We start from the raw sequence: 27803 nt of genomic DNA on the forward strand, positions 1-27803 counted from the left end.
TTAAATAGGTGACATGGGACATTTCAAGACTGAACCCCAAAGTGACACTGCTGTGAACCATTTGAACAGAGGTGGGTTACAGAAGGTACTCAGAGGATATTCATTGTGCTTGAATGTTTGGTCTGGTCCTGGCCTGGTGTTTCCAGGACCTGTGGGTAGCACAAGCCACAAATGGGAACAGTGGCAGTCAAAGTGACAGTGGTGTAAAGGTTTTTTGTAAAGCAACGGCATATGAATATCTGAGCTGATGAAGTCCAGTACTAAATTACAAAAATGGGTGCTAGGTTTATTTTCTGAGTGCCTGGGAGCCCAGCAGGTGGCTTTCACAGTACAGCCAACCACGTGTTTTTGTTGCTGAAGTTTCAACCTAGGAAAGAGTGCCCAAGAGCTGGATTTTGATCCTGAAGCCTACCAAGTTCAAGGCTGGCTGTTGGTGCCTGGATAGGGATGCTGCCAAACGAGGAGAAACAAACACTTGAAGTTTTTCAGGAAATATGACCATTTTGGAGGTATTTGAAAAGCAACGTTACACAAACAGTGCACACAAGTGTTTATCTAGCATTTTGAACTCAAGGTCTTTTGATCCTTGTAGTGATCCTTGATGTTCCACTGGGGTTTTTCTGACTGTGATCAGTTGTTGAGCCATCATCTTCAAAGAAATAACAAGTCTTCAGTCTTACTGAAAAATATCAATGCTTTGTAAAATGCACATCTCTGTGCATTTGTTTTTTTATGTGTTTTTTAACTTATCTTCATTATTTTCTCTGTATTTTAATTTCATCAGCTACCTAATTGCCAAGTCTCTCACTATTTTACAAGTCATTATTAACAGTCTTATCTGTATCCTAAAAAATCCTATGTCTGGTATAAACTACACTGTTGCCCTTCTGCTCCCAGCTTTTAAGTATTGAAACCTATTCTTGATGCACAAGATAACATTTCTGATTATTCACATTGTGCAAGCTATTATCATTATTTCGGGGTTTTTTTGGATGAGAAATTACCCTTTTGGAAAGAAAATATGTTACCTGACAAGCTGATTTTAATTAGTGGACAGAAGGGAGGTGTGATGACCAAAGCTGCATCCTTACATTATCATTTGGTTGAGGTCATGATTGTGATATGATGCTGGCTTTGTGTTTGTGATACAAACGTATTATATTAACATGTGTCACTTCTGAACACATGAGCATCACAATTTTGGATAAGTATTACTGTCAGTTAAAGTTTACTCACTTTTTCTGTAATTTAATCTGTGGGTAAGAGTGAGCTGGTTTTGTAACCTATCTCAAGCTGAATTTTAGCAGCTAACTCCTCCCTGCAGACTCTTCTCACCCAAGCAAGCCATGGTACCAGAAACTAATTCAACCTGTGGCTGTGGACAGGAAAACCCTGAGAATAGCTGGGATGGGATTTGGCATGCAAAGAAGCCAAATCACTTTTTAGTTTATGTAAGTCTGGTCATGTGATTCAAGCTGGATATATCCAGCAGCAAGTTCTTGGCTACTGCTGCTTTTTTTTTTTTTCCCCACACAGAATTGTTGTTAGTCTTTTCCTTTCTTAACAAGGCGTGAAGTGTTCCCAGTTACGATGGTTGGGATTTTGAACTTTCTTTGTTTAAGACTTTCTTTCAGAATGTAGAAAATTACTTGGTAATTGCTTGCTTTGTCCAGGGAATCAAGGGCATAGATTTCTTAAATCACAGCAGAATAAAATCACAGGGTAAAACACAGAGGATCATTTTGGAAGGTGGAATCTTCGATATTGCAATGCCTGACTTCCCTTCTAGAAGATACCATTGGGTACTCCAGGCCAGAAGTGTGTTGTGTGCCTATTGATTTCCAGCAGAGATACTCAGGAGACACAAACACACTGTGCTCAGGGCTTTTGCTCTCATGTGTGACCGTGGGGGGCATCTTGCTGGATCCTCACAGCCTGGGCAGAGAAAGAGGAAGGCCCTTCTTCTGGAGTGAAGAAAGCCCAATTACAGGTGGGAAATGGGGGTGTAAAAGAAATAATTCATTCCAGAGGTTTTGGGTTTTAAAAGGCCTTGACCCCCTGTGTTGGTGGAAAGGCTGCCTGGCTTTGTGAAGTTATCATTTAAATGGTTCCAAAACCAGCTTTGAAAAAACAAACTTCTCATTTGAGGTTAATGAGACACAGAGTGGGCCAGTTCATGCTGTACCTTTGCTGTTACCATTGTTTCAAGGCAGCTCTCTGCATGGCCAGAGTGCAGGCAGCTGCATGCTGGCTGGCACACCATGGCCTTTCCTTCTTCTCGAGAAAACTTTCTGATGTAAAGGCAGAATCACATGGAAAACAAGCTGCAGTTTCCACAGAAATTTTCAGAATTTAAAATACTTGCCAACGGGGCACAACATTTTCTTGTTGTTTTGTTTTGTTCAATTGTTTTATTTTGTTTTTCTTTTGGTGGTGCTGATGTAGTTTTCCACCTCACATTGTAACCCTGAATGTTCTTCCTGGGAGTCTGTATAACAGGATAGCAGCATTTGCAATGTTCCTGCTGCTACTTTGTGAGTTCTACTTCCATGACCAGGATCTTGCAGGAATATTCCTTTCAGATATATATATATCTGAATATATATATATACATGCAGACACTGACAGCTTGTCTCAGACACAGACAACTTTTTTATGCTCTCCTTCAATTTTCCAGCATTACAATTTAACAGATGGAGTTTACTGAAGGACTTCCCTTTTCATTTGGATTCCTTTTCTGTAGAAGCCTGGAGACTGAAATCTTCTCTTGTGTGCTAGAGAAGTTATTTCTAAGGTCAAATATAGCAAAGATGAAACTATTCAGTGTTTCCAAGTTCCTTTGTTAATTTGTCTTGCTTTGGTTTCAGGTCAGAAAGGCCTCAGCAGCAGAAGCTGGATTCAGCTTTAAGCTGTCCTCACAGAGAACTTGAGGTCCAGTATAGGGTTTTCTTGTATTAATTAGAAAAGTTTTCTCCAAATCTTATTTCTGTGTGAACATCATGAACTTTATATTATACACACACAGAGTCAGACAGTGGTAATGTTAAAGGAAAGAATTACAGTTTCAGTAAATAGCTGGAGACATGAAGAGTGGGGTGTGGGAGAGCTGTTTTCCTTCAGTACTGGAGGCTGATGAATCCCAAAGAAATTCATATCACACAGAAACCCTTCTGGTTCTGAAGGTGAGCTATTGCAATCACTCTGTGTAGGTGGTGTAATTGGTACCTTTCCCCCCCCCCCACTTTTCTGATATGTGAATTTTTCACAGTGTATGTAATACCCAGTAGAGAGCAGCCTATACAGGGCTGCAGTTCAGTCGTCCAGATGCAGAGATCACCGATAGGGAATTAGTCTGTGAAATTCAAAGGCCCAAGTGCCCTAAATGACAGCTGAGCTGTCAATGCTCATTTATATGTTTTTTATCACAAACTTACAATAACAGCTTTAAATAAAGACCAAGATTGAAGTTAGTCTGAATATGCTTTTAGTTTAAGAAAAGTAAACAGGTAGGAGAAGAGGTACCAAGAGGATCCATTTAGCTTGTGTTTGCATGGAAAGGGATCCAGATAACTCCCTGATGCACAGTGATCCTTGCCTGAGAAGAAAAACTGCTTCCTGAGAGTTTTGGGCTGGCAGGTAATTCTCTGGGAGAAAAGATGTTGCTTGTGGTCACTGGGAAGGGAGGCCAACAAGCAGAGAATGCCTCACATCCCTGGCATTGCCACTGCAGCAGCAGGAAAAGCATCTGCTGCATCTGCCTTGGGTACAACATTTGCACTGCAAGCTGCAAATGGGAGCTCTGGGGCTGTCAAAGGGGATTTAAACTCCTGTCTGTTTAGAAAGTGCTCATGCTGGAGAATGGAGGCAGTGATGGTAACGAACAGATGGGAACAATTTAGTGTCCCAGGCCTCTGATTCTAGTCCTGACCCAGCTGGTTTAACATTTTTGACTTTATAAATTGAGTACAGTAAATAAATTACATTCCTTACCACCAGTAAAAGATTATTTCTTGGCACATATTTATTGATGTTTGCCAAGTCAAATTTTAAAATATAGGTGGCATGACTTCTATTACTTCTCTGGAGATTGTTTTATACTCTGTTAATTTTGCTCTCTTGGAACATTTCCCAGTGTGTCACAGGCACCTTGTTGTGTTAATTTTTTTTTTTTTTTTTTTTAAATTTTAGTATAGAGTTTCTCATTCAATTTAATATTAATTTTTTATCTTTGATATTTTTACATTCTTCAGGTACTTACTATTGTCAATCTCCCTAAAGTAAGGCTGTACCTTCCCTATGTGTACTAGGTACATCATGATTTGTCTCAAGAATGTACAATATTTGTCTCGTGTTTGACATTGTATTGCTCTGAAAACTGCTTCTTCTTGGTGGCATTTTGTTCTGCTTCCTTGAAAAAGGTCTTACTGTATATTGCTTTAACATTTTGATACTGTGTGGATTTTTCACATTTGAGATTTTTCAATAATTCATGACATTACCACAATAAAAAGCGAAGCACCATTTTTTGCAAATTGGATTGTCACTTGTCCTGTGTAGCTGAGTGTCAGAAACTTGTCTCAGGGGCTCCTGTTTCTCCCTTACAGAACTTCTGTAACAAAGAAAAGAACCATGCTGCTTCCTGCAGTGGAACACCAAAACAGTGATTAGAGCTCTGTCACTGATACCTACGACTTTTCTTTCAGATCCTAGAGGGTGATATCTTTACATTCCTCAGTAGAAGAAAGAAATCTCCATGGGATGTTTGCCTGATTTTATGCTGCACAACAATGTTAATGATAGTTCACAGTATGTTTGCTTTAGGTAATTCTCATGTAAAAACCCAGCTTGCTCAAAACTGATTACTGAAACTAATGCTTAAAAAATTCTTAATGCACAATTTTTTTGAAAAGCAAAGCTGTACATAAAATATTTTTTTTCAAAAAGTGACTGTGAGAAAAGCAGCCTTTTTTGGAACTGCAAAGGGAAGTACTGATCTCAGAATAAATTAGAAAATGTTTTTCTTGAAGCTTCCCACATCCAGCACTTTTTAAGTGAAAGCACAAAGTTTTAAGTTTTCTTTAATAACTTTTGAAGCACCATTTAGTTGTAAAACACCTCTGACTTGCATAAGTAATAACAGTCTTGCATGTAAAAGCACTTTAAGATTTCCCTCTATTTTAAAAAAGTGAAGGTGAGTTTATAATATCCAAACATACAAAAAAATTGGTATTGAGACATTCCTTCTACATTTCTTGCTAAGGACATAATGAGATTTTTTTGAGAATTATTTATTAAGTTATTATTGTACTTTTGAATACAAGAGCTGGCTAGCATTTAAACATTCACAACTTTGATAAGCCCTAGATGGCACCAATTTTGCATGACACCTGTGAAGAGTTGCCAAATTACTTTAACAGGAGAAAATTCTCATAGAAGAGCACTTTGAAATTATTTTTGCTATTTGTATCTTTGTCTTTTGTGAATTTTCTTTGGAACCTAAAGAAGCTGGAATTAGTTAAATAAGATGAAATGATTGCTTGGCGTAGCAACCCCAAATTCTCAGTGCACTTTTCCAGAGGTGAAAAATTGGTGTCAAGAAAAAGACTGAACAACTTATGCACAAATCATGCATCTAAGAACTCCTTTCCTATTGAAGCAGAGGATTAACTGTTTTTCTCCCCTCTTTTTGCACGTTGCCCTTCAGTGTTTCAGCAGGAGTAGGGTACACTCTATCAGAACTCATGTTCCTCCTCCCTCTGCAACTGAGGAAACTCATGATGTGATTGCAGACTGAACTGCCTGAGCCTTGCAGCCCCATCAGCCCACATCATCTCCCTGCTGCCAGCTTGGCACTCAGGACTGTGCTGCAGGCTGGGGCTGTGCTTGGCAGCGAAGCTCAATCAGTGCAGCCGAGTGGAACTAAAGCGGTGACAAGCAGGTCCCCCTGGTTCAGAGCTTTCCCTGCCGAAGAACGAGAGACAACTCCTGAGTGGAAGCTGCCATCTGCTTCACCTCAGCATGGCAGGAGGCCAGGGCTGAAAATTCTGCAGTTCCTAAAGCGACTGCCCCCAAAATAACCTCCGGGAGGAAGGAGATGGCTGAGCCCTCTGGCTCCGAGTGTCCTGCGGTGTCGCTGCCGCAGAGCATCTCTCACCCTTGGCTGCGGCTCTGCTGTGCAGCCAGCCTGGCGCATCCCAGCAGGGCCACCACGTCCTGCTTTGGGAACGTGGGCTGTGGTGCTGCACAGCCAACCTGGGAGGAGGCAGCTCCTCGCACAGAGCTGCTCTGGGGCCGTTTGCAGGGTTCTCTCGGTGTGTCACCTCCAGGCACCACTGCCAGCCCATCGCAGCCAGCCCTGGGTCACACTGCAAGCAGCAACACTTCAGCAGCAACAACGAACACTTCCTCTTTGGTAACCTGCTCTCCTGTTTTTGAGTTTCTATGCTACCATGGGCCTTGCAGAACAGGTTCCCAGTACAGCCAGTTGTCAGGCTGGTGGCTTACACAACAGCCCATGGTGTGGCATGTGGAGAGCCTCTGGAGTGTGCTGCTGGTGCTGTGCTCTGCTGGCAGGGGCTAGCCAGGCTCTGGCAGATGTGCCTTGCCTCTCCAGAACTGCCCTTCCACAGCCAGGGCCCTTTTCCTCCTCTGCCAGCAGCTGCCATAGCCCTACTGATTTGGACAAGGCATGATGGCAAATGCTGTCATAGGCACTGGAGCTCAGTTTGAAAAAGCTGCAGAAGACTGTTTTTATGGGAAGGCTGAAGTCTTTTATGGTGGGGTTCATCTCTCCTCACTTTCTGTTGTCAAAAGCTGATCTTGCTGCCTAGCCTTTCACAGCCATACTTGGAATTCATTCTGTCTCCAACCTAAAGTAAGTACCTGGAATAGATCAAGGAACCCACGCCTTTGGAAATGCTTCTTTTTCCTCCTCTGACTATCAGGGGAACCTGACTGAGTGGCTCCTCTGGAATTGTCTGCACTGAATCCATGAGGATTCCAATATTCACTTGTGAATTCATGCAGATTCCAATATTCACTTGTGAGTGAATATTGCTATCTTTGTGCTAGGATCACAAGAAGTGTCATGTTCTCTGTAGATAAACTTCTGCGTATTCAACTTTAAAATGTATTTCTTGTGTGTGTCGGATCTTGGGGACTGTTGGGGAGCCTGCTGTCCTGACAGACAATGGGGTTTCAGTGACCTTTCCAAGAGACTTCAGTTCTTCCACCTGGTTGCATACTGGCAGCAAGAATAAATAGGGAACCCATTGCTAATGTTCATACATTCTTTTCCTTCAAACTTTGCAATATTGCAATAGTTAAAAGCAGTCCAAATACGGGTTGCAATACATGTAAATTTGGCATTGTCAGATGGTGCAAAATCTGCTTCATTCTAATGATATTCTGGTAAAAGAATGTAAGCTTTTTAAAGATAAAAAAATTAAAACAGTTAAGGCATTAAAAAGCAGGCAAAGATAACTGTTCTTCACCTAAGTAAAAGCATGCAAATGAGAATCAATTTATCTGAAGAATAGGTTTGATGGATTTCCCATATGCTGAACTCTTTTAAGAGAAAGTGAGTATATTTTTCCCTTGCATTAAAACTAATTTAATTAAACAAGAAGGCAGCATTTAAAGAGAAATGCAGGAATACTGCATTAAAACTATTACAGAAAATAACACTTTTTTCTGTTGCAAATATTCATACTAAATGGTAGGAATAAGCTGTGTTTTGATTTGCTCGCTGAGTATAGACAGCATAGAGTCCTGCTGGCAAAACAGAAAAATTGAAACTTTAAATTAAGACCCACAATAAAGCAATAAATATATAATGATCACAGTAAAATGTATAACATTCTATCAAGGAAAATCCAATAACAAGTGCGAATATGGCAGATAAAATAATTGTCTGAAGTTAACCTGCAAGCTTCAGGGGACAATGAGAGCTTGTATATTTATGTACTTAGCAAGCTTATAATTTCTTTTAGCTTTCCTAATTTTTTTAGCTTTGACTAAACATTGTAATTCCATATATTTAATTGAGTTAATTCAGTCTTTAGCAAACCCCTCGGTGTATTTTTATACAGAAGAAGATAATCAAGGATCCCCAAACCTCCTACCCCAAACGGGCAGGTCTCAATGAGCAGCTCATGCCCTTTCAGGCGCTCAGCCATTCCTTGGTATCTCTGCTAATCCTCCTCAAAGGCACCAAGAAGTGAAAGCCAGGAGGCTGCAGATGCTTGGAAAAGCTGAGTCTGTGCTCTCAGGGCTCTTGTGCCTGAGCCGAGCCCGTGGTTGTTGGGTGGATGACAGGGAGTTCCCTTTGAGAGGTGCTTAATGCAGCTCCAATGTTTAGGCTTTAGGGACAAAAAAAAAAAAAAAAAAAGAAAGAGTGAAGAAAACAAGTTCCTCCAGCCGGGAGAGGCTGGCACCGCTGGCAGGTAGGCTGCCAAAGCAGTGACAGCACAAGAAACCTGCCTTCCTCTGCACGGCTTTTGTATCGGCGGCTGTGGGAAAGTTTTGCAATCGCCGTAAGAAGGAAATCCCAGGTTTAGAAAACATGTGGTGAAGTGCTCCACTTGCGGGAGCAGGCAGCGCTGTGGCTCTGACGTTGCTCTGGCTGCAAGCCTGGCAGCCTGGGGCACGGGAAAGAAGCAGGCTGACACTGCTCTGCCGCACAGTAAGTGCTCTCTCTGCCTCCCTGTCCCTCTGCTCCCTCCCGCCCTGCTGCTTGCCGCTTGGTACTTCGGCGCTTTGCTTGGTTGTTGTGAGGTGCCAGTGCAGCCTTTCCGCACACCTCGTTGTCCCTAAACTTGGAAGACTTTCTGTAAAGTGCAAAGGTACAATCCTGCAAATTCAATGGGTTTTTTTAAAGGATAAGCACTGTCGAGAGAAGGGTATTTTATCCCTCCATACAAAAACTATCCATTACCACTAATTCATAAATTAAATATTTCATTATTTTTCTTGCTTCATTTAATTTTAAATACCACTGGTGTCAAGGATTCACTGGTTTGCCAAAGTTCAGGTTCTCATAGAGCGGTTATGGAAAATGGGATTGCTCTATTAGCTGTAAGACAAGTGTTTCTACAATTTAACATTTTCTATGAGCTTCGGGTGGATTATCAGGATGGCACCACAAATTAAACTTCATATTTAAAATTAAATGTAATGAAAACGGTGTCACTGATTTAGATACTGTTTATTTAACAGAGTCAGATGTTTCACAAAGTTAATCATCAGCAAAATACAAATCAATAAAGAATGTATTTGCCCTAGAGAACTCTGTCTTTCAGCTCCTATCCTGTAAAGACTGGGGTAAGTCTGACTTCACCATACTTTAATTACCTATAGCTTATTTTAAAAGTATTTCTTTGATTTAGGAGCTGCTGAAGATTGTCTAAGGAAGGTTAGGTCCCTTTAGAAATTTCATATGTAGCTTAGTCTGAAATGTGTTTGCTTGTCATAGTCCCCTCCTACTGTAGTAGAATTTTGAATTAAAATCTACAAAATTCAAGTTAGACTTCTTATGAGGCTTTGTATCCCTTTTTGAGACATTAGTGCCTATTTTCAGTCATTAGGAGTAACTTTCAGGGGACTGTTGGGTTTCTAAGAGTGTTGTCCTTTCTGGCCATAGGTTGACATTTCTCAGGGAGTCCAGGTGATCCTGGGCATCTTGCCTGAGAGAGCTCTGCAGAGGAGCTGAGTGCTGTTTGTGGGTTAGCCTGGGACCTTGCCACATCCCCACAGCCCTGTGTCAAAAATCACCCTAAGTGGGCTCCACCCATGGGCCAGCTGGCCCCAGGGGCCTGCAGGAGTGCAATTTGAAAGCTCCCACATGGCTGAAAAGTGTGGCATATCTAAGATTCCAGTGTCTTGGGGGGAAAGTGTTACAGGCCACTTTCTTGGCATATGTTCCTCTATACTCATTTAATATATGTGCAAATGTATCTCAGAGCTAATTAGATGATTTTGGTACTGTTGCACCAGTTCTCCAACAGAGAAACTTGGCAACAGGTTTTTTTTGCTTATTATCATTTGAGATGTCTCAGTATTAGCTGGTTTCCCCTAATCCACACTAGCCAACATAGCTAAGATGATTCCTTAGAGGCAACTTTTAACCTAAAAACTTCATCAGTCTTACTAAAATATCTACATTTATCATGCGTCCTGCAGGAACTTGTGAAGGCTTGTGGACTTGCAGATAGTAATTGTTTGTTTATTTTAATCAGTGCTCTCTTTTCCATTAATACATCTTTACCTACCCACATTGCTTACCCACATTTTCTCTTCCATCATCATTTGTGGTCTGATTCTACCAACATTTATCCAGTAAACAATGTTATTCAATCGAATGCTGGCAGAATGGTAGTGTTTGTGAAGAAAATCCTCAGAAATATAATAGCAGAAGCCTACTGGCTCACACCAAAGGTTCATTTAGTCTGGAACACTGATCAAAAATGGATATCCCAGAATGTTCAAGTGTGGTGAAGATGTTTTTCTGACAAGCTCTCCTAACTTCCAGCTGCCTGGGGACTTTCCCACAAAAATTCCTAAAAACTGTCAGCAAGTTACCTATAACTTTGCCATCTATTCAAGAAAGTCCAGGAGTCTTTTAGAAAGCAGATGTCACAAATCAGGAGCAGCAGTCCTTAACTAGTTACAATGACACTTTGGACACTCTTTAATGTCCTTCCTGAGAAAAGGTGTCAATGTGCAGATATCTCAAGTAGTATCTCGCCACCTAGTATGTCTGAAAAACACTGGAACCTGCAATTCTTAATGGAAATACCAGTTAAACATAGCAATATTTTACAAACAGGAAGACCTGCATATCACATCTGGAGAAGGAAAACCATGGACAGACCAATCACTGCTGGCCAGCTTAAAGAAAAATCACTGTTCCAGGACAGTGATGGCAGTGCAGCTCCTACCAAGACTTTGTGCCATAACTGTTCAAAGCTAAAGGTAGGGAAGAGCCCTCACCACGTATTTTCTCTGGAATACTGAATTACCATTTGAAGTCCTATCAAAATTCAGTTAGTTATGTACGGACCTTTTTTATGTGTGGGAAAAAACGTCCTGGGCTGCATCCAAAGGGGGATGGAAGGGATTTTGGGCAGCAGGGCAGGGATTCTGCCCCTCTGCCCCTCTGTCCCTCTGCTGAGCCCCCCTGCAGGGCTGCATCCAGCCCTGGGGCCCAGCACAGCAAGGACATGGAGCTGCTGGAGCCACAGCAGGGACACCAAGGGCATCCCAGGGATGGAGCAGCTCTGCTGGGAGGAAAGGCTGAGGGAATTGGGATTGTTCACCTGCAGAAGAGAAGCTTTGGGGTGACCTCACTGTGGCCTTGCAGTGCCTGAAGGGAGCCTGCAGGAGAGATGGAGAGAGACTCTTGACAAGGGCCTGGAGTGACAGGACAAGGGCAATGGCTTCACACTGACTGAGAGGAGGGTCAGATTGGATATGAGGAAGAAATTGTTCCCTGTGAGGGTGCTGAGGCCCTGGCACAGGGTGCCCAGAGAAGCTGTGGCTGCCCCTGGATCCCTGGCAGTGTCCAAGGCCAGGCTGGATGTGGCTCTGAGCAGCCTGGGACAGCAGGAGGTGTCCCTGCCCATGGCAGGGGATTGGAATGAGATAATCTTTAAGTTTCCTTCCAACACAAACCATTCTCATCCTATGGTTGTGATTCCAAGCACACAGAGGTCAATAGAGGTGCTTAGAAGTTGGAAAATAAGGTCATATTTTACTAACAATCCATTTGGAGGTGTGCTGTAGTCACAGTGGTAGTTGCAGTTGTATCTTTTTATTCATGTTTTTTTAGAACAGCAGCAGGAGGGATAATAAGATACACTGTGATAATAACTACCAGAAACAAACAACATTATGCTACAATTTTCCCTAAGGAAGAAAACCAGTTATGTACTAGAAATTTGGAAGGTGCCTACCATCAATGTTAATTTTCCTTTTCTTTGCAGTAGCAGAGCTTATGGAGGCCACCCTGAGAAAGAAAGTAAAATTTGTTTTAATGGTATCAATGGGAAGATTCTCCTCACAGAGAATTAGAAAGCAGAGCATATGATTTTTGTTCTTGAGTGGGTTTCTCAAGCATCCAGCCACAAAGCAAAAATTGCTGCTTTGCAAACTCAATTATTTTCTCTCTTCAGATATTTCTTGGAGCTCTAGCTTTTTCCTTTTTTGCCAAAGGATTTTCTGGAAGCTACATGAAGAGCATGTCCAGTCAAATTGAAAGGAGATTTGAAATCTCATCATCGATTGTTGGCATTATTGATGGCAGCTTTGAGATAGGTATGTGTACTTCCTTTGAAAGTGAATAGGTGCTTCTTAGTACATTTTCACCCCCAAAATAATTTTATTTTTTATACTGGTTCTCTCTCCTGGCTCCTGCAGGTAACTTAATGGTGATGGTGTTGGTGAGCTACCTTGGACCAAGAGTTCATCGACCAAAAATAATTGCTGTTGGGTGTCTCATCATGTCCTTAGGAGCATTTTTGTCAGTGATGCCTCAGTTCCTAATGGGACGGTAAATATGGAGAAGTCTCACATTGTGCATTAATTGAACTTGATCATATAAAGTGTTTTTTAAGCATACATCTGAGTTAAAAGCTTGACAGCAGTAATTTCTTCCAGCTATTCCAACAGGAAGATTTTAATGGGTGGATTTTTTAATACTGACTTTCTGATTTTCTCTCTGAAAGCTTACCTCTTACTACAGGTAGGCAAGAGAGAAACCTCAGGTTTCTACAGCACTTGCACATAATTAAGGATAAAGTGGATGGAATTTTTCACCTGGGATGAATAGATACACATAGTATTTCTTAAAACTGTGCTCCCTTTTTCAAATTTAAATGAAATGTAATTAGATGTTGATGGAAAAGGTTTCTTTCTCCATGGTGGCTACTCATGATAAGCTCTTTAAAATGCTGAAGATTTTTATCTAAACTTGGGGAGAGTTGAGTATCTAAATACCCCATTCACATTTAAGCTTTAGCACTTACATAGTTGTCAGAAGCAGGTCAGAGCTTTCCAATCCTTTGGCATCCTCACATCTGCCATGAAGGCAAGAAAGAGGTGCCAGTATGGAAAAACATCATCCCTTTTATTTAGACAGATGTTGGTAAACTCTGCCCCCATCCTTCACTCTAAAGAATGATCTCTGGAAGCAGCTTTGTTGCTCTTTAGCTCAGGAAAATATTTGGGTTAGAATCAACAGAGCACTTGAAAATGGTAGGAAGATGCCTGTTATTTTTTAATCAAAGCAGTGAAAATGGGCCTCCCCTGCACTTTGTGTGTGTAACAGGATGATCATGTGTCAACACAAGGCTCAGACACTCTTCCTGCAAGGCAAAGTCCTTCATGTGTCAGTTGTATTTCACACAGTTGTTTTCCAGTTACCATTATGAAAGGATAACTGTTAGTGTGGACAACTCCTCCACGAGTGTGTCAGCTTGCTCCCCAGCGTGGTCTGAGCTCCCTCCAGTCACAGATGCTACAGAAACACCCAGCACGGTGGCAAATGTTGGTAAGATAAAGCTCTGAAGCTGGATTCCCTTCTGCTTGTCCCCATTGTGCACTCTTTTTTATTGGAAAGCAGTAAAACCCCTGCTGGAAACCACGATGTAAATGCATCCTGTATGTAAATGCATATGTATTTACATATTTTTACATAAATGCACCCTGTAATGATTGTTGAAACCTATATTTTATGTTATTTTACTGTTTCTGCAAAGTATTGTCAGAATTACATTCACAGATATGTAAATGTTTTTGGCTTGCAGGATGTGAGAAAACAACAAATTCCTATCTGTGGCTCTTTGTGTTGGTGGGGAATCTTCTGCGTGGAATTGGGGAAGCACCAATTATGCCACTGGGAGTTTCATATATTGATGATTTTTCTAAAGAAGAAAACTCAGCATTTTACATAGGTAATGTACAAATGAGTGGGTTTTGTGCTATGCATTCTGTTATTCAATATATATGTATAGTGAAAAAAATACAAAAAAATCTATCTGGATAATTTTGAGTTAAAAGAGACAGAGACAAAAAAAACCCAAAAAACCAAACCCCCCAAAAACACACACACACAAATCCCCCAAATCCTCCCCCCCTCAAAAGAAATTGCAACCCTCCCACAAAAGAAACAAACAAACAAAGGAACAAACCAAAAAAACCCAACAAACCCCAAACCAGTGCAAAAGAGGTCCCATACTTATTTTCTAGGGCTAATTCCAGGATGGTCTTTTTGCTTTCTCCAAGTAGCTTCTGTCATGAAGAGAAGCACAATCAAATACTCATTTCCCCAAGGTGCAAAGTCATATCTGTCTTGTCTGGCAAATCCCCTGCAGTACCAGAGCTTCAGAGGATCGAATTCTTCCTAATCACTGTTTCTCAGATAAGGGAAAGATCTTTACTGTGAGGATCTGTAATGCAATTCTAATTAATTACAGTAATGTAAATGTGTTTCAGGAGCTCTTACCTGACTTTTTGAATTTCACATGCAGCACACTTCCAGTTGACAGCTTTTTATAGTCACTATTTACTGAAGGAAAAACAACACCTTGCCAGGGTGTTGTAAGAAATCCTTTCTAATGGGGATTTTGTTTTTGTTTTGACTGCACATAACCTATTGCTCAAGACAGAGAGACTTACACCCCAGCTAATTAATTTGTTGGCAAACTGATTTAATAGCATGAGGTGTTTGTGTGGCTGAGGAGTTCAAGGACTGTGGCCTTAAATAAATTTGGTGAAATTGAGCACAGTTTGAGGAAGAGCTCACTATGTAATGCTACAGGGTAAGGCCGTAGCAAATGTCTTCTTTTGGGAATGAGGAAATCTGCAGGTTGAAGAAAATGGAAGTATTGTGGAGGTAGCTGTCAAAAACAAGTGTTCCACTCAGCAGCTATCAAAAAAATTTGTAATCGTCTCTGAGCTTCTGATTAAGGGTATTTTTAAAAGTTTAGCTGCAATTTTTTCTTGTCAGAATCTGATATGGGAGAGATTGAGAGAGGCTGTGGACTACTGGGCAAGTGAGCTTAATTATATAAAGTAATCATGGAGAATAGCATGGATTCAGCCAAAATGTAAATTGGGTTATGCCAAAGAAATAAAGTATCTAATTTACAGTGTATTAAAATATGTCACTGTTGAATTCAGAATACTAATTTTCAGTCACTTATTCCATTTTGGTTGACTGAAAAAATTTGCAAAAAAAGTGAATGTTGAAACAGTCTTTTTCCATAGAGTGGAAATTTCTTTTCTTGGCTGACTTTAATTCTTTTCTATATCTTACTTTTAATCATCTGGCTGAATCAATTTATGATCAGTGTTTTTGTAAAATACAAACATACAGAAAAAATTGTCCTATTAAAAAAAAGTCAGTCAAACATTGCTGATGAATTCTGACTATTAATCTTGCTGTTTGACCCTGAACAAGAAGTCTCAGCTTCCTGTCTCTCCTTTTTTCTTTTGTCCTTTGATATTTTGTTGAGTAAGAACATAACATATTTTGAGGCAGAGACAGCATTTTCTCAACAGAATGAATTAAAGTTGTTTTGATAGAGTAGTGGTGACAGCAATAATACCAGAGCTGCCATAGGATGGAACAGAAAATTTATCATATTTGTTAAGTTGTAAAAATTTATTACAGAAGTTGTGAGTGATAAGCTGAGCAATCACTGTGCTCAGAAGAGAGTTTGCAAAACCAGCTCTCTCTCAGGAGGAAAATCTCTGCAGTAGAACACAGTAGGGTTTCCAGAGCATAGTGCTGAATGTGGGAAAAAACTGACAGGCATTTGGTAAAGAATTCCTTCTTTTCTAATAGAATTAAGCCTTCTGCAACTTCAAGGTGGCAGTTCTGTTCTAGAATTCAGAAATCCAAATTCCTGAGCTGTGTTTTGAACCTCTGCACAACTAAACTTCAACAGAATGACACAAGTGACACAGGAATGTGAGAACCTACACTTGAATTATTTTGAGTGTATTTTATTTGATGCTGATTGCCGGCAGTGGTCACCAAAATTGAATGGTGCTGTACTTACACACCCAGTCAGCAAAATGCAGTGTAGCTTCCTAGGTTTCTGGTAGCCTTCACAGCTAATTCATTTGCTCCTGGGGACATCCCACCTTCTGATCTACACCACAGCTCTGGCTGGGGCAGCTTACACCTCATATTCCCACTGCTCAGGAGCCTCCCACACGACATTCCATCACAGCCTGTGCCCCTCTCCTGCCTCCTCTTCCCCTCTCATGTCCTTGCCCTCAGAGAGGAAGGCTTGCCTGGTCCAGGCAGTGTTTTGCTCACTCTGCCTTCTCTTCCAGGCCTGGTGAGATCCTCGGGCATGTTTGGGCCAACGCTGGGCTTCCTGCTGGGCTCCTTCTGTGCCAGTCTCTGGGTGGACATTGGCGTCGTGGACATTGGTGAGGGACAGCAGGGTGGCTCATGGAGCCACAAGGTGTCTGCCTGCAAGAACATCCATGCCAAGAAGCAGCTGCCCAGCTCACTGCCCTGAAAATGGGAGCTCTCTAGAGAGCTCTTCCCTCTCAAAAGCTGCTCAAAAATGGACATTTTAAAATCACGTGTTGTAGTGTGGTTGCAATAGCTGTTGGAAAAAACCCTACCCCCACTGCACCTTTTTTAATGCTTGCACACACACATGTGACACTCTTGCTGTGCAGCTGAGAACAAATGATTGAATAAAAAGCTATATCCATGTTGAGGGAACAGTGAAAGGCTCATGGGCGCTTAGCAAAAAGTATGTTCTGTTAAAATGCATGCAGCAAAGATTAATTTCAAAATTCATTTGGTTGTTCAAATCACTTCAAAGTCTCTAATCTCAGGGAAAATTTGAGGAAATCTGGGGGAAAACTGTAGATTTTGGTGATGGAGAAGAAGGGGACTCTGGGAAACTGAGAAAGTGAAGGTTTTTTTGTGTGGTTAAAGGCCCTTTTGCTGTCACTCATTTCCCCAGAGGGTATTGGAAGATTGTGGCAAGGAAATGCCACCATGGGCCTTAATAGACACATCTAGTTTTGACTGAAATGACTGATTCGCTTCAGGGATGGGTCATTCACAACTTGCTCAGAGAAGCTGTGGGTGCTCCATCCATGAAAGTGTTCCAGGCCAGGTTGGATGGCGTTTGGAGCACCCTGGGATAGTGGAAGGTGTCCCTGCCCACGGCAGAGGGTTGGAGCAAGAAGATCTTAAAGGTCCCTTCCAAGCTAAACTATTCTGTGATTCTATGATTTGAAACAAGGTGCTTTTCAATTCTTCCTATGGAACATAAATCACCTCTGTTCTGGTCTTTAAATAATATATATAAGGATATACAGTAATGTATAGTGATCTATAATAATTGCTCTGCATAATATTTAACCTATTTTCCTGTCTCTCTGTATTTTATAGATGCCATCAGCATAAATCCTAAGGATACCCGTTGGGTTGGTGCCTGGTGGCTTGGATTGCTTATCTGTGGAGCAGTCAACTTCATTGCTTCATTGCCTTTCTGGTTTTTGCCCTATTCCTTACCAAAAGAAGGAGAGAATGAAAATCTGAAGATTAGTCACTTGTCTGTTCAAGGAGATCACTGTAAAATAGATGCCCCAGCTCAGCCACAGTTAAAGTTCTCAGAGGCAGTAAAAGGTGAAAGATTATTGCCCAAATGTTTGTGTGTGAATTCTGTGTCATGGGTTCATTCTGAGCTGAGCATGGACTTGCACAACCTTCAGCAAAATGCATGTTTCTGCACTGCAAATGATGGACAAAAATGTCTTTAATTTGTACTATTATAATTACATGCTAAGGGTGAGTTTCAGTCCTCTCCTGATATCAGCCAGCTGGAAAAAACTTGTGCTGTTACTCTGAGCACCAGAGATGCTCACTTCACAGCTGTGAGGTGATGTATTACAGCTCCAATCCTATGATTATGAAGAGAGAGTGGGGAAAACATCCCATCCCTCATGGCTGACCAATCCACAGCTGGCACTGCTTTACTGGGGCAAATGTTTGGGAAGGAAATGTGGAGCTCAGTACCGTGTTAAATGCTGGAAGGACTTCACTGGATTTGTAGCTCCTGTGTATGAGCTTGGGGATGCTGAATTAATCTCATATAGACAATACCAGATCCAGCCAGCCATTGCTTTTATTTTTATATTTTTATTATTAGACCCAAGGTTTTGTTTGTATGTATGTGCACCCCTACAGCAGAGGTGTTTTGAGCCCCCATCCTTTAGGCAGCTGTGCCAAGAGCCAGGCTACATCAAAATGCTGGTTTTAAAGTTCACTTTATTTTAATGGACTTCAATATTCTAATCAGGGTTCGCAGGAATGATTCCAGCCTTTCTCTGGGCCAGATGTGTCCATTTGCTAAATATCACCCTCATGTGGGTCTCTTGTGTGGTTGGTGAAGGCTCCTGCTTTAGGAACCAAATTTTACACTTGGTAGAGTATCTTAATGCTCTGTACAGGCATTGAGAAGGTGTGTTGCCAGCCTGAGCACCTCTGGAGAGGAGTCCTGGGCCAGACACAGGATAATTTAGGAGCCCTGAGCCCCAGCTCAGCATCCCCTGTGCCATTCAGCCTCCCTGCTCCCGTGAGACAATGTTGGCAAGGAGGAAAACTCTCACTTGAGCAAGCATTTGTTTTGATAGGCACAGAATTATAACCTGCAAGGCAGCCGCTAATTAAATCAACGTTAATTGTACTATCTAAAGGATGCCAAACAACTCTTCTCTGTGTTTAGCAGGGTGTACAGCATATACCTCTCCATTGCAGATTTCTTGCCAGCACTCAGGAAGCTGTTTGGAAATCCAATTTTCGTGGTGTTCATCTTCCTCACTATTCTGCAGTACAATTCCCTTGTTGGGATGATAACCTATGAGACAAAGTTTATGGAACAGCAATTTAATGTATCAGTGGCAAAAGCCATTTTTCTAATTGGTAGGTACCTGAATTTTTTTCAAATTCCAGCATTAAAAAGGAAGCTTTCCTTTGTTATTTTACCTTCCTTTTCAGAAGGAGATTATGTGAACTTTTTTTGGTTAAAAAGAAAGCATGTAGTGATTTATTAATTTTCTTACTGTATTTTGAAAATAGATGTTAATTTTAGTGTTAATTTTCCTAGTGTTCCTAATTCAGTGAGATAGAGGATTATTAAAACTCAATGGAAATCTTTTTCATAGTGAGAGTTGGGTTATGTGTCTGTTTTCATGAGCAAAAACCACACATCAGCTGCAACTAAGTAAAAGCTAATTGGAAAAAAAATTAAAAATGTTTAATGAAGTGTGTGATTTTTTTGTTTTCAGAATAACATGTTGGTATAAATGTTCTTTCATTTTGATTACAAATGCAAATTTTATAAGCAAAAAGAAACCAAAGAATAAAACAATTATATTAATCTTACAGTGATTAATATGGTCTCATAATCTGACAGGAAAACAAGGCTATTTAAGGTCACTGTAGAACTGATATTGCATTACTTTAATCAGAAGACACAATGCTTGGCCAGGTACAAATATGGGAAGAACTTTCTTTATCCTATCTTTTTTTTTTTTTCTGAATGCAGAGAAAATTTTACAAAATGACCAAGAAAACCAACCAACTGAAAAACCAGAGAAAGGCAAACCCCTCCCAATAACACCTTGTAAAACCTCTCTGTTCAGCATGTAAATGTAAAAAGTTGTGAAACACTGAACAAATTAAATCTAAATGCCAATCATCTCATTATTTACTCTTGGTTCAAACTGGAATCCAGTGCACAACTAGATTCAGCTTCCTTTTATGTTCCGTTCTGGAGACTTTTTTTGTAGCTTTCATAAAGTTTTATGTTTTATTTTATGTGAACTGCCTGTGAGCTAAGACATTATTATTTAATCCAGTTTCTAACAGGCACCTGCATAGGTTTTTCCCCATACAAACAGCCATATAGTAAGAAGGTAGGGAATATTGAGGAACTGAGCTTTTTAATGTCAAAATGTGATTTGAAAAAGAAGATGGGGAAGCGAAATTACTAGAAGGTAATAAAAATCTTAGAACCTCAAAGAATGAGCCCAAAAAGAGGTATCTGGTATTTTGAAAATACTAGAACCAGATATTTCTTCTAAAAGGGTTAATGCAAGTCATGGCAGTTAATATTTTCCTTACCTTCTATTTGCAGGTGTGATACTCTTACCCATCACAATCCTGGGAATGTTTCTGGGAGGCTTCCTGATCAAGAAATTCAAGCTTCACATAACTGAAATGGCCAAGTTTGCATGCATCACGTTTATAGTGGCATATTTGCTGAACCTCTTGTACTTCACATGCAGCTGTGAGGTGCTGCAGGTGGCTGGTCTGACAGCACCCTACTCTGGGTTTGTATGCCCTTGTCTTTGGGGTGGTTGTGGCTTTTGCCACAGTTGCTTCTTTGGGAGTGATGAACACAAGAAAATCCTAGGTTTTGAGACAGACCTGTCAGTCTGAAAGGATACCTAGTGTTGGGGTGGTAAAAATACACCAATTTTGTTTAAACTGGACATTTCTTTTTTCTAAATTCCATATCTCTTTCCCCTGAGTTCTCTGTTTCTGGATCCTGACAATATACCTATATATTCTGGCAAGTTGCTAAAAAAGGATGACGTTTATTCCAGGCAAATTAAATTTCTATATTCTATTTCAAAGCCTTAATTTAAAGCCAGCCTTCTCCTGTCATGCTGGGAGTGGGATGTAAATGAAGTGTTGAAAGTGGCATCCCCACAGGCACTGCCTACAGAAAAAAACACCACTAGATCAATAGTTATGAACCTACTTGGGGGATCCCTGTGGTACCTGGAGTTGCCTCAGACCCATTTCTCATCTGAGAGGTGAAGAGTGGTCAAACTGAGGTTTGACCATGTGCTGCACACTGAGGTTCCCCTCCCTCACCAGGACAATGGCTCATGCTTCCTTGAGAACATTTTCCAGGCTCCAGCAGCCAGCCACAATTGCCTACTGTTTAAATTTAGCTCAGTCTGGTCCAAATTTCAAGGGATTTTAAGAGATTAAAGGGAATCCATCAAGGCTTGCTGCATTTTCAGTTCAGACAGAAGCTCAGCCTGTGTCTCAGCTCAGAAGCCTGTGTCTTTTGAAACCAAGCCTATGGTCGGGAAAATATCTAAGTTGGTGAGCCTTGGTGAGCCTGATGCCCAGTTACACTTTGAGCTGAGTTTTTGACATAAAAGATCTCAGATATTTGTGCAGTGGAGATAACTCTGATTGAGTGCAACATCTGATACTGCAGAGTGACTTAAAAATAAGCATAAACAATAAGAGAGCACATACTCAAAGAGCAGTCACAGTTTCTGCAGGAGAACTGAGACTGGAGAATTTAGCACATGCTGGGGTTGTTCTGGTTATGTGACTTATTTAGTGTTTTACTATTTAACAATTCATATTTTGAAGACAAGCGCCAGCCTAATGAGGGCTAAATCCCTCAGTTATCTTCCCTTCTAATAGATGTAGGGGCAATGAAGCCCACTTAATGCATGCTTTTGGTTGAAGGAAGGAAGAAGGAGGAAGAAAAGGCAAATTTTGAACATTTTTGCCTTACATTGTGATTGACTTCACAACCAGGATGATTTCTAGATGGGGGGCTCCTAACACTTTCTGGAAACTGAGCACTGCTAACATGTGCTCAGAGTGCCCTGATCCAGTGAAAAAAATGAATGCCAAGCATATCTTGCTGTTTTGGTTTTATGTGGTTTTGTATCCTTACCTCTATCACCTGGATATGGTCTGACATCCTATTGCTAAAGAAAAGTGTGGTCTTTTCTTAGGCCATATCTCTGTGATAAGAGATTCTAGGTATGATTTTCTTGGGGTGAGTTTTCAAATGAAGAAGTAATACCAGATATTCCCTCCCAGCCTTTTCAGTTCCATTCCTTTTCAGCAACAATCCATGTAAGTGTTAATGCTTGAGGAAAAATCCCAAGAGAACTTTGTTTTAGCTGAAATCACCTCAGTCTCCATATGACAACTTCACAGTGCATTGAGTAGTCACAGATATCTGTCCATTTTGATTGCTTCATTTTCTCCATGTTTTTCCTGCCTATTCCCTGTTATTATTATTTTTTTTTGGACTATATAATTCCACTAAATAGATCCTTAATTTCTCTCTGTTGCCTTTCAGGATGCAGCAGCTTTCCTCCACCAAGCACACCTACACGGCCAGCTGCAATGCTGAGTGCAGCTGCAAGGTGGATCAGTGGGACCCTGTGTGTGGGGAGGATGGCATCACATACATGACAGCCTGCTTTGCGGGGTGTAAATCATCCTCTGGGACAGGAAGGAATATGGTAAATATCCTGGGGAGTACATGGCTGTGCAACAGGACAAGGGGCAATGGTTTTCAGTCAAAAGAGGGTGGCTTTAGTCTAGATATAGGGAAAACATTTTTATCAGCAGCATTTCCAGGACTTCAAATAATCCTACCTCAGCCAGACCATTAAAAACAGTAGGTTTGCAGAAGAATGTGCAAATGGTTATATCTGCTGGCAGAAACAGAGTTGGCTTCATGTAACAATACTGAAAAAGACAAGCAGGCTTCTATTTATATACCCCATCAATATTCTTTGGCTTCCCTTCAGGAAAATTGACCTTCAAACCCATATCTCCTGCTGACTTCAAAGCCCACTCTCAATCCAGCACCAAATGCTGTTATATACTTATACAGTGATAGACATGCATAATTACATATTTGGGCCCACACCTCTATTTTTCTTGTTGTTACTCATCTTCTTCATGGGATACCTGAGCAGGATGGCTGGATAGCAGTTCACATCTGATTTTATTAGCTCTGACCTATTTTAAACACACACAGAGCGCCTTCTGTTCTAGCAATGGCATGGCTGAAACTAGAATTCCAGTTGCTTTTTGTCTCTGGAGCAGCTCAGAGAGGCTGGAGCATATCAATGAACCTGGCCATCACTCTGCAGAGATGATTACAGGAGCTCTTTCAGCATCAGCAGCCTGGCTGATATGGGGAGTGAAAAATCTAGCTACTGAAATGGTTGTTCAGTGCCACTGAATTCTGAATAAATAAATTCTTCTCATCTTCTCCTTTCAGGTGTTTCACAATTGCAGCTGTGTGGAAGGACAAGGGCTCGGGCTTGGCAATTCCTCTGCAGTTTTGGGACAATGCCAAAGAGAAAGCTGTACCAAAGCCTTTCCCTATTTTTTAGCATTACAGACTGCATGTGCATTTATTTTAGCCTTAGGAGGCACTCCTACATACATGATTATGTTTAGGTGAAATACTTTACCTTACCTTGACCATAAAGCTTGGGGAAAGAGAAACAGAAAATGGTATCTACTGTTTCATTCCTCCTGTGAGGAATGGCATGTGGATCAAATTGTGCCCCTGAGGATTTGCCTTTACACTGAAATCCAGTTCTGTTCAGAGGCAGAGCAAAATATCTGCCCAGAAACTTAATTCTAATTTGCTGCTGAGTAGATACTTTGGTGATGAAAGGGGTGGACATTATGCTATGCTGAATGTTGGGTTTAATTTCCAGTGATAGGGACATTTTTACCAGAGCATTGAACTTGAAATAAGAGGTGGTGTTAAGCCATAGCCAATTCTGCTCACATTACTCAGAGAAAAACAGGTACCTTTGTTAAGCCTTGTGGCCTCACAATGTCTTCTGTGTTGGGAGAAGTCCGATGCTCCCATTTTTTTGGTAAGCTGATAGAAACAGAATTATAGCAGGAATATTTTTTAAAATTTTCATTCCTTCGGTTGGAAAGCAGCACTGTTATTTTATGCTCAAAGGAAAAGACAGTGTTCTGTGCCTGTCACATCAAAGTGTCTTTCCCCTCCTGCTCGTGTGTGAATCACACTCACAGTGGTCAGTGCACATGACTGGAAAACTTGGCTAAGCTGCTGATTTCCTGCAGTATTTCTAAGTGCAGTGCATGCCTGGGTTATGGACAAGGCTCACTTTTCTGGCCAGTTTTCAGAACCCTGGTATGTATACGGAGAAGCTTTTGATGTTGATGCTGAAGAGACAACATACTAGTGTATAACTCCAGTCCAGGGAGCAGGCTGGGCACAGCAAGGCTCCCTCCTGCCCCTGTGGCAGCTCAGCACTCCTCTCTGCTTTTTGTCAATTCTTCCAGCTCACCTGATGGACACAGGCTGCTTTGCACTGGCAGGAATGAGGTGCTTTTATAGCCAGGGAACTCCCATTTGCTGTCTCTCTGTAATATGGTAGAGGCAGAGGTGGGTTTAATCTAATGAGGACTACACCCCCTTGTTCCCTCTGGCCATCACTGCCAAATGCAGCCACTTCTCAGCCAAGGCAGCTGCTTGGATCTTTACTTGTGGACATGAGCTGTCTTGTTTTTGCTGGTTCACTTCAATGTTCCTGTTCATCATCTCCCAAAAGTATTTGAACCCTGTTTTCCCTTGGTTCAAGATGAATTTCTGTAGATTGTCCCATTTATTTCAGTGAGTGTTCTTCTGCTGAAGGAGGCTTTACATCTGAGCTTTAGCTTTGTTGGATGGTTTCCATCAGGGTTTGAGTGGGCTGTGCTGGGTAAGCCTCACTGCTCTTGCAATGGAGCATCTGCAGATGTTCACAGCTGGGCTGTAGCTGCATTGCTCTGTTCCTCAAATCACTGTTTTTCGCTCCTTTCCAGATCTGTTTCGCCAGACCTGAAATCCTTTGCTGTTGGGATAGAAACGTTGGGTGGTAGAGTATTAGGTAAGTCATGATTTCTTTGTGGTTTTCAAGTGGGTAGTCAAAAAGGCTAAAGAGGTAGACAAAACTTAGCCAGTGCAATGTCCTTGCTCCAGAGAAGAACGAAAGAAATTTTCCAAAATTTTTCTTTGTAAGGAGTCTATACACTTCAAATTGTTTGGACAAGCTTGCTACATATTTCCTGGTATATATTTACATATTATGATTATCTCTTCAGATTTTTTTTCTACACAGAAAATGAATTAGGCAAAGGAAAGAAATTTCATTTTACTTTTGAATGTCTTTTTTTTTTTAAATTACTTTTTTCTTGGGGACGCAACTACCTGAGCTTGATCAGTCTGCATATCCCTAACACCTATGCTCCCTTTTGCTGACCATTATTCACCCAAAGCACCTATGTACTTAGCCTATTATTTTGTGTCTTGAGTTTATCTGCAATAAATAATCATTTAAGTATTCAGACACATAATCTGCCCTGCCTCAAGCAAGCCTTGCCTCATCTTCCCTTGTTTGCTGTTTGTGAAATATCTGTCTTGCAGACAAGCCCAAGTGGTCATTTGGATCTCTTTTCCAATCTCCATATTTTAGCTGAACACTGAAGAGAATCAATCTTCTGCTTTTATGAGACAGTTTACTTCACAAAATTGCACACTCTCCCTCAAACAGCTCCCTAAATTAAATTATTATATTAAAGCAGTAGTGTCTGTCTAAAGGAAATTCTTTCAGCGCTACATAAATAATACACTTATTACCCAGTTTCTTTGGAGAAAGTGCTTAATTTCAGCCCTTTACACTCCTCTAATCACCTTTTTAATGGCAAACTGTTGTGTAATATCTGAATGGATACATCAGTATACATAAATATTGATATGTCATAGCTTGTAAGTCCACACTAGGGACGGCACAAGAAATGTTGGTTATATGATTTCTTTAAACAACGGAAGTTATACTTCTAGTAAAAATTACATTTAAGGGAATTGCTAACATTTTCTTTGCTGGATATTATTAAGCTATAATTGTCCATCACTTCAACTCCCTTTAAGTACTTGTTTAAATATTTTCACAAATGTTGGAATCTCAAAGCTGAAACTGGATGTTTAGTCCCCTTCTATGCAGGCGTAATTCAGACACCTGGAGATTCACTTCCTCATTTCTTTACATGACATTAAATGATGAGCTCTCCATGCCTGAGATCATTTAATGAGAATTTTCTTTGCAGGAGGACTCCCAGCCCCTATTTATTTTGGTGCCTTGATAGATGAGACCTGCTTGAAATGGGGGACAAAAAGCTGTGGGGGATCTGGATCTTGCCGGGTGTATGACACAAAAGAATTCAGGTAAGCTGAATCCTCTTGAGGGTTTGGGAATTAGCAAGGAGCAAGGTGGACTTTCCTCATGTCAACTGTCTATAGACTGATCAGGGTGCTAACAGCACCACAGCTCCTCACTTTGACTAGCCCTTACTAGGTAAAAAAGCCAAATAATTGTTATTCAGCCTGACATGTAAAGTTGCAGGACATTGCCTTAAGTCACTAGAATTAGTTATTTTGTTGTAGCCTGCAGAGAATAATAAAACAAATGCACTGAGTAACTCTGTGACACTTTGGCTTTGTGGGATGGTGAAAAATGCAGATTCTCTCCCTCATCCCTCGTTATGCTTCCTGTGGTATAAGACACCTGACAAAATCCACTTGGAGGGAGGATCTTGCAAGTGCTTGGAGAGATGTGGCCAGGAGCACTGAGCGTGCCAGGGGGGAGCTGGGGAAGGACTGGGGCAATGGGCAAAAAGCCCCAGCTGGTGCAGCTCCTCTTTTGTCAGCCCTAAAACAGAGTCTGCTGAATGGCAACGCAGCCCAGACATTTCTGCTGTAAGTCCAGGAGCCTGGGGCTAAATATCATGAGGTCATTTGCTTCCTGCCTGTTGCTTCTTATTTTAAAATGTAAAGCAATACCTGGCTGAGAATAGATGGTTTTGTCAAACTGCTTTTTATATCTTACTTGGTTCCATACAGAACTGGAACACTTCATTGATGTAAATGTATTTTGTCCCTTTTTTCCCCCCAGGAATGTCTATCTTGGCCTCATTGCAGGACTACGGGCAGGATGCTGCCTCTTGTACATAGTGCTCTCTGTTTTAATTATGAAACGCTTCAAACCAGATGGCAAAGAGGTGACAGATACTAAAAATGCAGAAAGACCAACCAGCAAAGAACAGGATGCTGGCAACAAAAGAGAAATTCTTCCTGGTTCAAGAACCTCAGAGGAGAGTGAAGAAACTTACATGTAAAAAAGAAACAAGGTCTTTTTGCAACTTGGCCTATGCTTCAGTTTTTCTGAGCACAAAAGGAGTCTAATTACTGACTTCAACAACTAGTTTACATTTTGGGAGTTCAAAAAATGTATTTGAAACCTTGACTTTTTATTTACTTTACCCTATCCTCTTCCTTTTCTCATCTGAAACAACAATAAGGGGAAAAGGTGTTCAAAATTTTGGGGAACTCTCCCATGCTCTTGCTCTCAGTCCCTTTCTAGACCAACAGTAGGACAAGCGAAAATTTTGCAAGTGTCATAAATTTGACTATGATTGAAAAATTAAAAGGAAGAAATCCACTGTAAGCTGCTTTGACATTTTCCACCAAATTTATTTCATGTCCTCTTGCTCTGTATTTAATCTACAGCTCTAAATGGCCAGTGAAGTTCCACTTGGGCTTCTCTGATGGCCTTTGCTGTAGGATTCATGACCAGTGCTCGATGTTCCAGACTTGGTGCCATGTGCCACTGCCAGGTGAGACCCTTGGGGCTGTCAGTGACCACCCTCTGCACTCAACCTGCACTACAGCTCTGGGCTTTGGCTGGAAAGTGTTTAACAGTCCAAGTGGAAAGCAAATGATGAATGTGTTGTATTCATTCTGCAGCACATCTCAGTAATGGGTTTGAGAAGGATTACTATGAATGGATGCAATAAAGTGATAGGTATTTAAATTTCTTTGATTTTTTTGGTGTGTTTCTGTGGAAGGAAGTGAGGGCATTTTTATCCTTAGGACCACTGTATTTGTACTACATATATA

At 41.0% G+C, this 27803-nt stretch overlaps 1 protein-coding gene across 3 annotated transcripts; it reads left to right on the forward strand.

Moving 5' to 3' along the window:
* The first annotated feature begins 8459 nt into the window (after positions 1–8459).
* On the forward strand, positions 8460–27717 carry LOC146443948 (solute carrier organic anion transporter family member 1C1-like). 3 transcript variants are annotated; one of them, XM_085049184.1, is made up of 16 exons: positions 8462–8683; positions 9217–9321; positions 10826–10971; positions 12171–12312; positions 12415–12547; positions 13416–13546; positions 13803–13949; positions 16342–16440; positions 17426–17662; positions 18794–18958; positions 20175–20370; positions 22164–22329; positions 23100–23281; positions 24674–24738; positions 25955–26072; positions 26800–27717. In XM_085049184.1, exons 3-16 carry the CDS (start codon positions 10861–10863, stop codon positions 27020–27022), a joined length of 2115 nt encoding a protein of 704 aa, XP_084905310.1. In that variant the 5' UTR covers positions 8462–8683; positions 9217–9321; positions 10826–10860; the 3' UTR covers positions 27023–27717. The 3 variants fall into 3 exon arrangements, with proteins under 3 accessions (XP_084905312.1, XP_084905310.1, XP_084905313.1); XM_085049186.1 differs by lacking the exon at positions 9217–9321 and having other exon boundaries at positions 8460–8683; XM_085049187.1 differs by lacking the exons at positions 8462–8683; positions 9217–9321 and having other exon boundaries at positions 10835–10971; positions 12211–12312.
* Positions 27718–27803: the final 86 nt, after the last annotated feature.

The sequence above is a fragment of the Lichenostomus cassidix genome, chromosome 1Aa (genome assembly GCF_008360975.1).
Source record: "Lichenostomus cassidix isolate B80296 chromosome 1Aa, HeHo_3.0, whole genome shotgun sequence".
In the NCBI taxonomy this organism is placed as follows: Eukaryota; Metazoa; Chordata; class Aves; order Passeriformes; family Meliphagidae; genus Lichenostomus; species Lichenostomus cassidix.